This window comes from Monodon monoceros, unplaced genomic scaffold (genome assembly GCF_005190385.1).
Source record: "Monodon monoceros isolate NGI ecotype Baffin Bay Population unplaced genomic scaffold, NGI_Narwhal_1 Super_Scaffold_11, whole genome shotgun sequence".
In the NCBI taxonomy this organism is placed as follows: domain Eukaryota; kingdom Metazoa; phylum Chordata; class Mammalia; order Artiodactyla; family Monodontidae; genus Monodon; species Monodon monoceros.
The window spans coordinates 142,036,257-142,050,006 of record NW_021703767.1 but is presented as its reverse complement, the minus strand read 5'-3'; the positions used below and the strand labels follow the sequence as shown (position 1 = coordinate 142,050,006).

The 13,750-nt window shown below is 45.8% G+C and overlaps 2 protein-coding genes across 3 annotated transcripts in view; one reads left to right on the top strand and one right to left on the bottom strand.

The window, feature by feature from the left end:
• Positions 1 to 220: 220 nt before the first annotated feature.
• On the bottom strand, positions 221 to 4,447 carry OXSM (3-oxoacyl-ACP synthase, mitochondrial). The gene is made up of 3 exons (XM_029214855.1): positions 4,224 to 4,447; positions 2,607 to 3,718; positions 221 to 655 (listed from the first exon to the last, which is right to left on the bottom strand). Exons 1-3 carry the CDS (start codon positions 4,227 to 4,229, stop codon positions 253 to 255), a joined length of 1,521 nt encoding a protein of 506 aa, XP_029070688.1. The 5' UTR covers positions 4,230 to 4,447; the 3' UTR covers positions 221 to 252.
• Positions 4,448 to 13,537: 9,090 nt separating this feature from the next.
• The window catches only part of NGLY1 (N-glycanase 1), a 62,682-nt gene continuing 62,469 nt past the window's right edge, over positions 13,538 to 13,750 (top strand). For both annotated transcript variants that reach the window (XM_029214273.1, XM_029214272.1), the window contains exon 1: positions 13,538 to 13,668. In XM_029214273.1, the coding sequence (XP_029070106.1) occupies positions 13,538 to 13,668 (131 nt within the window). The remainder of the gene's footprint in view (positions 13,669 to 13,750) is intronic.

Below are 13,750 nucleotides of genomic sequence, written 5' to 3'. Positions count from 1 at the left end.
CAGGATCTAGCAGGTAGAGACTAGGATGCTGTAAAGCATTCCACGATGTATACGACAGCTCCCCTCTCCCCAACGAAGAATTACCTTGCACAAAACGTCAGCAGTGCCAAGGCTGAGAAACCCTGACAAAGATAACGTTTATCTGGATACTGATATATATAAAAACATGCATTTACATAAACATATTATTTCTCAACTTAATGCAGTTTATAACAGGTAAAAAAATCAATATTTAATGACAGATGATTTGTCCTACATGCCAGCAATACAAAGTGTTGCATTTGTACCGCCAAAACCAAAGGAATTGGTGAGCCCAATACATCTTTTCTCAGTTTTCCATTCCTGTGCCTTGAGTGGAACATAATTGAGATCAAATTCTGGTTCTGTACAGTCCAGGTTTAAAGTAGGTGGCAGTTTTCGATGATAACAAGCCAGAGAGGTAAAAGCTGCCTCAGCGGCCCCGGCAGCCCCCAGCAGGTGTCCCGTGGCTCCCTTGGTGGAGGAGACAGCAAGGGCGTGGGCGTGCTCTTTGAAAAGATGTTTGATGGCTTTGTTTTCAGCAGCGTCTCCCAACGGTGTGGAAGTAGCATGTGCGTTGATATAGGATATCTCTTCAGGCTGTACACCTGCATCTTTTATAGCAGCAGCCATACATCTAATAAAATGAGAAAAGCAACTGAACTTATCGGAACGACATCTAATTTTAGCAAAGTATTCATTGTCTGTATGGCTTACGAAAAAGAAATATCCAAGTACACTGGATGAAAAGAACCCTTTATGCTCTAATGACAGAACAGCATCTTGGATTACCATGTGAGTTGGAATGCTGTCTGCATGGGAATAACATGGACTGATTCATCACCATGACATAAACATTCATCACCATGACATAAACATACAAACCTATGGATTTTACAATCTCTAATAAAATGTATTTCCATTTTATTTGAATCGTCCTTTCTTCCTTGAGGAAAAAGCCACATAGACTCAGGCCTAGAATAATTTCTCTTCTAGGAATTGCTTATCAGTGGGGTGTGTTGTAGAGTTAAAACGTGCAGAAAAAAATTTATAACTATGCTTTAATGTTTTCTTTCACATTTAACTGTAAAACTTGGAATATGTCCCAATAATCTAAAAAATGTCTGTCCTATTACTTTAAGGCTCAAACACCCTTTCAAAAATTGTCTATTCAGGATATGAGAATTCTAAATAAATGAAGAAATACAAAGCCAAACCCCAAGAGAAACAAATCCAAAAATAAAACACTTCTCTGGGAAAACCTCTGAAAATCTCATGGATGTTAACACCCTTTTTTTTAGTTGTTGATCTCTGGGCTGCATACATTTCCTTAAGAGGCAGCTCAGAGTATAATCTGAAGCGTGCTGGAAAGTTTCACCTAAACATAACTATTTCCTCATCTAGCTGACTACTAGGCTTGACATTTCCAGCACCAGCAACTACTCACTAAAACTCAGAAATATAGTTCAGGGGTCGGTGAACTATGACCCTGGCCAGATGCTGTTTTTGTAAACACAGTTGGCCCCTGAACAAACTGGGGGTTAGGGGTGCTGACCCGTCACACAGTGGAAAATGCCCCTATAACTTTACCATTGGCCATCCATACCCCCAATTCCACATCCGCAGATTCAACCGACCGCGGATCCTGTAGCACTGTAGTATGTACCTAGCGAAAAAGATCCGCGTGTAAGTGGAACCGTGTAGTTCAAACCCGTGTTGTTCAAGGGTCAACTGTACTTTCATCGGAACACACCCATTCATTTTCATACTGCCCATGGCTACTCTCAGTTACAAAGCAGAGTCTGAGTAGCTGTGACAGACACCCTCGTAGCTGGGATAATATTTTTGGCCCATAAAGCCAAAAATATTATTTATTCCTTTACAGAAAAGGCTTGCCAACCCCTGGCTAATTTAACTGGTTAAAACATAATATGATCTAAGCAGGCTAACCTATGAACAAACATACTAACACATAATGTTAGTGTCAGAGGGGTCTTTTGTTTTGTGGGTTTTTTAACTTAACTCACTACCTCTTTCACAATAAAAGCACCTTGCTTTTCCAAGTGCGGTCCTCAGGCCAGCAGCTTCAGCACCACCTAGGAGCTGGTTAGAAACGCAGCATCTCGAGCACCACCCTAGACCTACAGAGTCAGAATCTGCATTTTAATAAGATCCCTGGGTGATTAGAAGTCGCAGCAGAACCCTACTGAAATGGAGCAGAGACCAGGTACACGTAGGACAAAGCGCTAACTGTACTGTCCAGGTCTGATGGAGGGCTGCAGAAGGGAGCCTCCTGACCCTGACGGCTGTTAAGCACAACTGAAGGGATGAAAATGTGGCAAAGTCACACACGGCCTTCTTCACAACGTTACTGGCCTTCGCTAAAACTCCAGATTTTGTAAGGATATTCACATGTTTTCAAATATTTCAAACGTGGTAAAGCAAAGAATTCAAAAACACTAGTTAGTCTAAAATGGGAACACAACAGAGATACAGTACACCAAGGCCAGATACTACAGTTTCCCCTAAGTTGAGACTCCAATAAAGAGTCTTACCTGAAGAAATGTGAACAAACAACCCGTCTTTACCTTAAGGCACCTTCTCCTCCAGGATCAGGGGCGGTTATGTGACTGGCATCACCTGAGAGTCCGTAGCCCAAAATCTCTGCATAGATCCGAGCCCCTCTTTGAACAGCATGCTCGTGTTCTTCTAGCACCAGCACAGCTGCACCTTCTCCCATCACAAAACCATCTCTCTTGGGATGGAATGGCCGACATGCCGACTTCGGATCAGAGTTTGTGCTCAGAGCCCGGGCTCTGGAAAACGCAGCCAGCGACAAAGGGCTGATGCAAGAGTCGGCACCTCCAGTCACCATCACATCAGCATCGCCGTGGGCTATGAACCTCAGAGAGTCTCCCACAGCATGAGCTCCCGTGGTACAGGCTGTGGACACTGCATGATTGGGGCCCTTGAGTTTATAGCGAATGCTGACCTGGCCTGCGGCCATACTGACCAGAATCTTAGGGACAAAGAATGGGCTGACTTTACTGTAACCTTTCGTCTGAAACATCAACGCAGTTTCAGAAATCTCTTCAAGGGGAACCATTCCCATGCCAATTGCAACACCAGTAGCCGCTTGGTCAGCTTCTGACTGAGGATGCCAGCCGGAATCTTTCAAGGCTAACTCAGCAGCCCCAACGGCCATAACGGTGGGAGAAGACATGGACTTGATATCTGATTTGGGCACAAAGTTTTGTGCATTGAATTGACCTTCATCACAACCTCTTGGCACATAAGCTGCAACACTGCAAGGGACACTCTTATACTCTTCACCGACCAGTGAAACGATTCCACTCTCTCCCTGGATAAGACGATCCCACACCAGCTGAGTGCCAACACCCAGAGGAGTCACTAAGCCAATGCCTGTAACGACAACCCGCCTACGCAATCTGGGTGTTGGCACAGTTCCGAAAAACCTCCTTTCACTTATCAATCGCTGGCACAACCTTGTGTGTATTAGATGAGGGCTTGTAACTTTTAGGAAACTTTGCAAGCCGTTTGACAGCATGGTTGAGACTCGGAGGGTCAGAGACGTTCCGTAGCAGACCACGACACGCCCAGCAGGTACTGACTTGTTGAAATACCTTAAAGGCCTAAGAAACAACATCCAAGGTGGTTTTTCTCGGGTGCTTGGTATGAGCTGTTAAGGAGCGCAGGGAAAATAATGTTACATCACTTTTACTTATCAAACCACCTGTCTGGACTCAACCCTTTTTAGACTCTCAGTACCCTCAGACATTCCAAGATAAAGAGCTGAAAAGACGACTCATTCGATTCACAACAGAACTTCACAATGAAAAATATACACGCACTCCTGGCCGGATATAGGCTGCGGAAAGCATCCTTTTTCAGGATTACCGAGGCCTTATTACAAAAGGCACAAAACACACTTCAGGGCCTATTCTTTGGGGTGGCGGTGACAGAACTTTTTTGATCAGGGTTTCGGGGACCGCGAAGGTCAAGGGCGGGGTGGGGGGGAAGGGAAGGGGGTGTGGCCAACTCCCCGCACCGCCCCAGACACCCGAGGAAAACGTGGCGAGAGGAAAAGACAGCTGACCCGGGTCCTCCACACCCCTCTCCCCACGCAGCGCCGACCCGACTCGGAGCTGGAGGGCGGAAGGACAAGAGGAGCGAGCACCCACTACCTGCATCCAGCCTCCGGCGGCCAGCGCAGCCGCAGTCCCACGCGCGATGCGGGCGTGCGCCCGCGCACAGTACGTCCGCGCACGTCCGCGCACACCCACGTCCGCACAGGCGCGCACGCGCACGCCCGGCGTGCGCGCCCTCTGGGCCGGGCGCCCTTCCCCCGCGTCACCTTGGCGAAGGTCAGATGGTGAGGGGAGGGTCCGGGCGCCACCTCACCGACTCCAGCATAACTTGGGTACGAGCACGTAACGAGGGGAGATAGCATTTTTGCGTATCAAAAAGGGATCTCTCTTTTTTTCTTTTGCTAATAATCCCAGATATTCGCCTGTTGTGGGAAGAGGGACTCAGTCATATTCGCCCGGAATGCTAGGGAAGAATTAAAGAAGTTACCGTATCGTTACAGTGATCTCTGTATCGCCCAGAGTTGTTTATAATAGCAAAGCAGGACTCACCGAAATGCCCAAGAGCAGGAAATCAGTTGTCTATTTTGTGGTACATCTAAGTAATGTGCAGCCATTTAAAATAATTTTGTAAGTGAATATTTATTAATGTGGAAAGATGTTGATAATTTTTTGGAAGATCCAAGTTGTGACTTGTATTTTTCCTTTTTTTTTTTTAAGGGTTTTCTTGGGGGCGGGGTCTGGTCTGCAAGCAAGTATAATGATTGCGGTGTTTTTGCCTTATTTTATTTTTTAATTTTTAAATTTTTTTGCCCACTCCTTGTGGTGTGCAGGATCTTAGTTCCCCGACGAGGGATGGAACTCAGGCCCCATGCAGTGGAAGCCTGGAATCCTAAACACTGGACCGCCAGGGGATTCCCTTTCCCCCTTATTTTTGCTTAGCTTTATTTATCATCTTCTCTATAGTATACAAACAATGCTTTTGTAATAATAAAGGTACTTTTACTTTCTAAAACTTATTTTCAGCTCTTGGGCGGTGCTCAAAATATCACAGCCAGTATCTAAGAATGGAGACAAGAATAGAATAGAGAAGAATGTAGACATTTATTTCTAAGTGTTCGAAAAATTCAATAACTTTTATTTGTTCAGAGCTCACTGTGAATCTATCAAGGGAAAAATAAGATGAAAATATAAAAAAGCAAGAAATCAGCAAGGTAGTATTTGTTTAGATGACCATCTGTTGCTCACGTGCTGACCCAGGTGCGTTTTGTGTCCTTCTTTCTTCTGTAGATAAAGGATTGACCATATAACCTGCATCTGAACCTCTCAGCGTATTTGTTTCTTTCTGGACAGTGTGCCTCTTGATGGCTTCCAAGCAGAGTGCTTTGTCTTCTTTCCCAGCTCTAGGGAAGAATTTGGGAGAAGCTTAGATTTTCCTGGTTAGTACTGGATTTAAATGTATCTGGAAATAGACTTTTTCTAAAGTAGTTCCCTAATATGACCTTGAGTCATCCTTGATCCAAGACCTATTCAGTCACTTCTTAGGATGACCTTCTTTCAGTGACGATAGAGTTACTTTAAGAGAAATTAAAACAAACGTGGTTATAAAAAACAAAAGTACAACTAAAAGTTAAGGAGTGAGAGGTACCCAAACTTGCTCTCTCCTCTCTTCATGGCTATATAATATTTTAAAATCATAGTGTGAAAAGTCCTAAAATATTTTTTGAAGCCAAACTCATATGAAACACAGTTTTAACATGCTGTTCTTTTTTCTTTTGTAACATCACAAAATTATCTTGGATAAGAAGTGACAAGTCAATTAAAATATTGTAGAGGGAATTCTCTGGCGGACCAGTGGTTAGGACTCCCCGCTTCCGCTGGTTGGGGAACTAAGATCCTGCAAGCTGTGCAGTGTGGCCAAAAAACAGGAAAAAAAATTGTAGGAAAGTAAAGCCACCAAAAGTCTTTTCATTTTTATTTCTACCTCTGATCTTTCCTTTGGTCTGGAAAGGGGTGAGAGATTTTATGATATTCTAATAGCTATACTGTATGATTTAGTACCATATTCCTTGTTAAAATACCATGGTGTTTTAGCTAAAGTACCAAAATCTTCAAAAAGGCTCCACTTGCCATAGCCTCTTGTTCAGACATATGTTTACTTAAATTTTTTGTAATGTGATTCAAAACTATCTTTCCAGATATAGTTCCCATTCTCTATTAAAATAGATTTCCACCCAAGATGGCTGTTCTCTTGCACTCTGTACATCCTCTGCCTGACCAGTGCCTGCTTCACCTACACCCTACTCACGTGACTGACCTTCCTACAGACTTGCCCCCAGCCCCAGCTGGTGACTAATCTTTAGATCAGAACCTCTGTAACGTGAGAGTTCATCAAAGAAGCAGTGAGGGGCGTGCCTCATTGCTGGTAACCGATGAGCCAACCTGACATCAATTCCCCTGTAACTGGTAACCTCCCCCTCCCCCTGGAGCAAAGACTGCTGCCATGTCCTGCCCACCGTCTGCTGCAGACGGTGGGGTGTCACTCCACGACCTTGCTTCAGACATGTAAGATCCCCCCATCCACTAAACCACTGGTGTCTCTGTCACTGACTCTGGGCTCTTTCTTTTGTCTTGAAGCTGGGTAAGCCCAGGGCTTGCAGGCCTGCAGGGTGCAGCCCAACACCCAGCAAAAGTGATCTTATCATCTCTAGATTGACTTCAGCTTGTCTTTTTTCATCTCTGTATCTTTGCTTGTACTTTCTTTTGTTCAACATTCATTTTCTTCCTAAGCTGTGCTAGAAGCTGGCATATGAAAATGAATAGGGTATGGTTCTTGCTTTCAGGAAGTTCATAGTCTAAGGAAACAGCCATGGAGACAAATATGTGCAAACCACTGAAACAGGTGCTGTAATAGAAGAATATGACAGAATTATAATAATACAAAGGAGACAACTGGGTCAATACTACCTTCCAAAGTCAGGAAAGCCTTCAAAAAAGTTGGCCTTTGAACTGCATCTTGAAAATGAGTACATGTTTTTGTCTAGTAAATTTGGTGGGAAAGGGCATCCTGACAGAGTAGAACAAAGGCCTGGATACCTGATATCTTCCACAAACTGCTAGTAGTAGTTCAATGTGGCCAATGCTGGATGTGAGGTGTGGGACAAAGCAACAGTGAAAGCATGAGAGTGAAGCAGGGGCTGATCTGAAAAAGTCTTGGATGTTGTGCAGAAGACTTTGGATTTGATCCTGTAGGTCAGAAATGATATGCAGGCAGCCCTGGTCTAACATGGACTGCAACATTCTTTTATTGAATCTAAATTCCTCTAGGAAGGAAATGGTAAACTCTCTCATTCCCTTCACCGGACTCTCTGCTAGTTCTTTTGTCTTGAACAAAGCCACTTAGTACATTCAAGTTTCTTGCCTGACTCGTGACATCATTTGGCGGTAGAGTGTGTGTTGCTGAAATCTGGCCTCTACACTGGTGCCAGATTAAATCTCGGAGACAGAGTTTTGGGTGAAATAGAAAGAAATGGCTTAATTGCTTTGCGAGGCAAAGGGGGCCACAGTGGGCTCGTGCCCTCAAGACTGTGCGCCCCGCCCTGGAGGGGGTCGAGAGAAGTCTTACGGTGTTCAAGGAGCAGGGCGTGGTCAGCTCGTGGACATTCTGATTGGTTGGTGGTGACGTAATGGGGAGTCGGCATCGTCAGCCTTCTGGTTCCAACCGGTCTGAGGTCTACATGCCTGTGGGCAGCAGACAGTTAACTTCCTCCACCTTGTGGGGTTTTCAGTATCTGCAAAACAGCTCAAAGGATGTGGCTCAGAATATTCTCTATAGTCCTGGAGGAAGAACTAAAGGTCCTTGACTCTGTTTAATGGCTAAACTATTGTTATTTTGTCTTGCTTGATTGTCTTCCTTTCTTTCTGCATTTTCTCACTTCTCTGATTATTCTTCAACTAAAGTTTTTCTACAAACAAAAGGCAGGTGTAGGATGTGGGTGGAGGTCTATTCTGGGAAGGCCTCATAGGGTCCTGCTCAGTTACATGTGGGCAAGGGGTAGCCATAAACGTTTCAGCAGAAGAATAACATGATCAGATGGGTGGTTTAGAAAGATCATCGTTGCAGCATGTGCAGGGGGATTGGGGAATGTGGGAGTGGACATGGGGAAAAGAGTTAAGACTGGTGAGGCTCTACGGAGGGGATGAATTGGGGGCTTGGGATTGACATATGTACACTACTATGTATAAAATAGATAATAATAAGAACCTACTGTATAGCACAGGGGACTCAATGCTCTGTGGTGACCTAAACGGGAAGGAAATCCAAAAAAGAGGATATATGTATACATATGGCTGATTCACTTTGCTGTACAGCAGAAACTAACACAACATTGTAAAGCAACTATGCTCCAATAAATATTAAAAAAAAGACTGGTGAAGCCCTAAACTAAGGCAGTGGCACGGAGGAGAGAGTGCTAGGATGCTGTCCTTAATTAAGTGTGTGTTGGGGGCATTTCCTCCCACAGCTGGGAAGTCCTGCCCTTCCTCATCTCATTAACCTCCCAATTTAAGGGTTCTTTTCAAATTCTTCTTCCATGAAACTGCAACTTAAGGGTTCTTTTCAAATTCTTCTTCCATGAAACTGCAACCACAGTGGAATTTTCCTTCTTCTAAACTAATAGTTCTCCAAATTTACCGTGCACCTAAATCACCTGAAGGGCTTACTACACACATTGCTGGGCCTCATCTTTTATTTTTCTTTTTTTTGCGGTACGCGGGCCTCTCACTGCTGTGGCCTCTCCCGTTGCGGAGCACAGGCTCTGGACGCGCAGGCTCAGCGGCCATGGCTCACGGGCCCAGCCGCTCCGCGGCATGTGGGATCTTCCCGGACCGGGGCACGAACCCGTGTCCCCTGCATCGGCAGGCGGACTCTCAACCACTGCGCCACCAGGGAAGCCCTGGGCCTCATCTTTAATGGTGGGGCTTGAGAATATCCTGATAGTTCCCTGGTGATGCTGATACTGCTGGTCTCACCAGTGCTCGAACTCGATGACTCTTACGAAGGCGGGGCCTGTGCTCATCTCCTCCCCTGCTTCACAGTGTGTGGCGCATGGCCATTGGCTTCATAACTATTTGGTGAATGAATGAATTACAGAATGAATTAATAAACACATACCCTTATGCCTATACCACTTTGTGCATTTCTTACCAAATGATTTTTTCACAGTAACTCTGTTTCATCAACTGAAGGGCTATCTGTATGTAAGGTATTATTATTCATTTTGTCCTTCCTACTAGATTAAAAGTTTCTTATGTCATCCATCTCAGACTGCTTTGCATACAGCATGTGCTCAATAAATAATAGTTGCTTAATTACTTAATACAGTTACACAGTAGTGAGCTACCACATCAATTCCTGAGAGGCTTCAACCCTTCTCCTTGCCAATAACCTTTTACTGAGGTCAACATTTTCTTTTCTTTTTTTTTTAAATATATTTATTTATTTTTGGCTGAGTTGGGCCTTTGTTGCTGCGCGCAGTCTTTCTCTAGTTGCGGCGAGCAGGGGCTACTCTTCTTTGAGGTGTGCAGGCTTCTCATTGCGGTGGCTTCTCTTGTTGCGGAGCACGGGCTCTAGGCATGCTGGCTTCAGTAGTTGTGGCTCACGGGCTCAGCAGTTGTGGCTTGGCGGGCTCTAGAGCGCAGGCTCAGTTGTCGTGGCACACGGGCTTAGTTGCTCCACGGCATGTGGGATCTTCCCGGCCCAGGGCTTGAACCCATGTGCCCTGCGTTGACAGGCAGAGTCTTAACCACTGAGCCACGAGGGAAGTCCCAACATTTTCTTTTTTATGACAAAACCTATCCTGGGGAAGTTTCAGTGAGTTATATCTTTATTTCATTTTAAGAATAGTGCCACCATATGTCAACTCTAAAGATGATGTTCTTAACAAAGCTGGAATCCTAAAAAGAAATTCATTATCTTGAAGCAAAAAAAAAAAAAAAATCAAGTGAATGAACAGGAAGTTCAAAGCTGATTTAATACTAGAACATCCTTTTATGTGTTTGGAGCAATGGTGGGTATAAAGAGATTGACTAGCTTAAAACCTTTAACTTTTCTAAAGGAAACTGAAGAATCAAAATATTTTCAACTTGACTTAAGTGGAAGAAGCAGGCAGGAAAAAGAATGAGCCAAGTCCCTTGTTATAATAAATTCCCTTAATAGCTTCATAGATGGTGGTATCCAAGAGAGAGAGTAGTTACTCAAAGTAAAGAGTAATTGGGGGGCTTCCCTGGTGGTGCAGTGCTTAAGAATCCACCTGCCGATGCAGGGCACACGGGTTTGAGCCCTGGTCAGGGAAGATCCCACATGCCACGGAGCAACTAAGCCCGCGAGCCACGACTACTGAGCCCGTGCGCCACAGCTACTGCAGCCCGCGCGCCACAGCTACTGAAGCCCGCGCACCTAGAGCCCGTGCTCTGGAACAAGAGAAGCCACTGCAATGAGAAGCCCGTGCACCGCAACGAAGAGTAGCCCCCTCTTGCTGCAACTAAAAAGAAAGCCCGCGCGCAGCAATGAAGATCCAACGCAGCCAAAAGAAATAAATTAAAAAAAAAAAAAAGTAATTGGGAAGGATTTAAATTTCAGGTGAATTAAAATAAACAATAATTTAGTGAATTACCATTGAAATGAGGATTTCTATGATTTTATGGACTGTACGTTATTTTAACAGCATTAATTTTATGGCATTGGTTTTCACACTGTGTTTGCATGTCCCTCACAAAAGTACCTTAAAGCCATTATCTACTCAAGGGGAAAGCTAAGTTGATAACATTCTATTCTTCCCCCACCACACAAGCATTCCTGCTTCAGTTCTAGAGCGCCTCCACTTTGGTGTTTTGTATATACTAGGTTTCCTCCTAAGGGTTTATTTGGAAAAAAAAGAAAAAAAAGTGGTCTGTAGCCTTAAAAAAAGTCATAAATACTAGATAGTATATGATAACCTTATACAATTATTATAAGAATAAATGAGTGTGCTGATGGAAAGAAGAAACTCAGGGGAATACTGTTAGTGATAGAGACAGCTAGTTACATCCCAGGCCTCCCACCTCCCATCCCACAATTCCCAGAGTTGTGGGTGGTGCCTGTCCAGCTAAGGACTACATTTCCTAGGCTCCCTCCCTTTTCATCTAGATGGGGCTTCATTTTCACTAATGATACAGTAGAGAAAACGCTTTTGTCATTCCTGGGCCCATGTGGTTAAGAAGCAGGTATGCGGTCTTTCTGCCCAATCACTAACTAAATGCAAAAGTCTCTGTGGCCATATAGCAGTAGTTAGCAAACCACACGCTAAATCCAGAAGGCTGCTTGTTTTTGTAAATAGTTTCATTGGACATACCCATACACATTCATTTTAAAGTACAGTTGACCCTTGAACAACACGGGTTTGAACTGCATGGGTCCACTTATATGAGGATTTTTTTTCAACAGTAAATACTACAGTGCTACCTGGCCCACTGTGAGTTGCAACCTCAGATTCAGAACCACAGATACAGTGGAACCTCAGATACAGAGGAAGTTATACACAGAATTTGAATGCTTGGAGGGTTGGTGCCCACGTTGTTCAAGGGCAAACTGTATTGTCTATGGAACAACTGCAAAGGCAGAGTTAAATAGTTGAACCAGAGCCCCTATGGCCACAAACCCTTAAACATTTAATATTTGGTCATTTATAGAAAATGTTTGTTGACTTCTATGGGATGAAAGGAGCCTGGGGCCCTGCATCATTATCTGGAGGAAAGCTGCTCACTGACAAATGATACCTCTTGTATGAACAAGAAAGAAATTTCTCATGTTACGTCACTGAAAATTTCAGTTACAGCAGCTAGCAACACACTATCAGTTAAACACTATTCTTGGAAGCTGGTCCAAAAACCTACATATTTATTAAAAACTTCTCACATATATCTGGCAAGTGAATGGTAACTGAAGTGGGTGGTTATTGCTCAGGGTCTTGCTCAGAGACATTAGAAGAAAATTTCAAATTTAAAAAGCGAACTGAAGATAAAGCATCAAGAATATTCAAAGAAGCTACTTAGGCAAACAACTTTTAAAAATATATAGTGTCAAGAAAAACATTTGTTGAGGTTTGGAAAAGAAAGAAGGCATTGGTAAAGTACACTTTCAAGGTCATGGAGAGGTAGATGATGGATTAAAGATGTTAGGATTCTTCTTTTAAGAGGAATAAAGGACACTGATCACAAGATCTACCTGCGAAACAAAGTCACAAATTAATACGTACACTTACTACATGGGATGCATAATTTTGCTGTCTTTCCTCCTTTCCTTTTCTCCTCCATTCCATTCTACTTTGTCGTTATTGGATATGTGTTTTACTTTGGTCAGTAGAGTCCACAACCCACTATGTTGCAAACTGCAGTTTTGAAAAAAACTTCTTTACAGAAGCATCATATTCTCTGAGCTGGGACTTATGCAAGAGATTTTCAATCATTTATCTAATTCCAAAAAAAATCCATATAGGAGAAACCCAGCAGAGTTTATGTGTTTGGTTTTGAACGTGGTTTTCTGCTTCCCTCTGGGGTCTTTCATCCACATTTACTTAGGAAGGCCTGACCATCTGCGAGGAGGAAGCTGTAGAATAGTTTCATCTGGGGGCAAAGGGGTGGTTGGAATATAGGGGGTTTCTCCACCGTCTGGCTAGATCTATTGAGGCCGGCCCCGAGGCGCCGAGGAACCTGGGTTCCTGCGATGCACCAGCCAGCACCCCCTACCCCGGCGCGAAACCCCCGCCCCTCCACCCCACCCCGCGGTCCAGACCACCATACACACATGGGCAAAGCCCCTCGGTCCGGACGACCAAGACCCACACCCCAGCCTGGTCGAAGCCCCCAGGCCCTGACAACCAGGCCCCTGTCGGCCCAAGCCCCCAACGGCCCCAAACAGCCCCAAACAGCCCCCAGCTCCTCCCAGACGAACCCCACCGGTCCCGGATACTAGTCCCCGCCCCCTGGAGACCAGCCGCCCCCCCCTCACCTCCCGCCGAGTCCCCAGCCCAGGATATCAGACCCCACCCCCCTGGAAAACGCCCCGTCCCCAGGAGACCACCCACACACACACGAGCCTTGCCCCCCCCACGAGCCCTGAACGCCCCCCCCGCCCTGGAGACTAGCCCCAGCCCCTTCCCACTCGGCCGGGCCCCGCCCCTGGAGACCAGCCCCTTCCCTCTCGGTCGAGCCCCGCCCCTGGAGACCAGCCCCCTCCCTCTCGGCCGGGCCCCCGCCCCTGGAGACCAGCCCCCGCCCACCGGCCGGCCGCAGAGCGCGGCGAGCTGAGGCGCCTGCTCAGAGCGCACGCGGTGCGGGCGGGGCGTGGGGGGGGGGTCACGGCCGCGCGCTCGAGTATGGCGGCGGCGGCGCTGGGCAGTTCCTGTGGGTCCGCGTCCCCGGCGGTGGCCGAGCTCTGTCAGAACACCCCGGAGACCTTCCTGGAGGCCTCCAAGCTGCTGCTCACCTACGCGGACAACATCCTCAGGTGCGGGGCCGCGGGCGGGACGCGTGCCAGCGGGTGGGGCGCGGCGCACGCGCGGCCGGGTTTGGGGGCGCCCGGCCGGCCC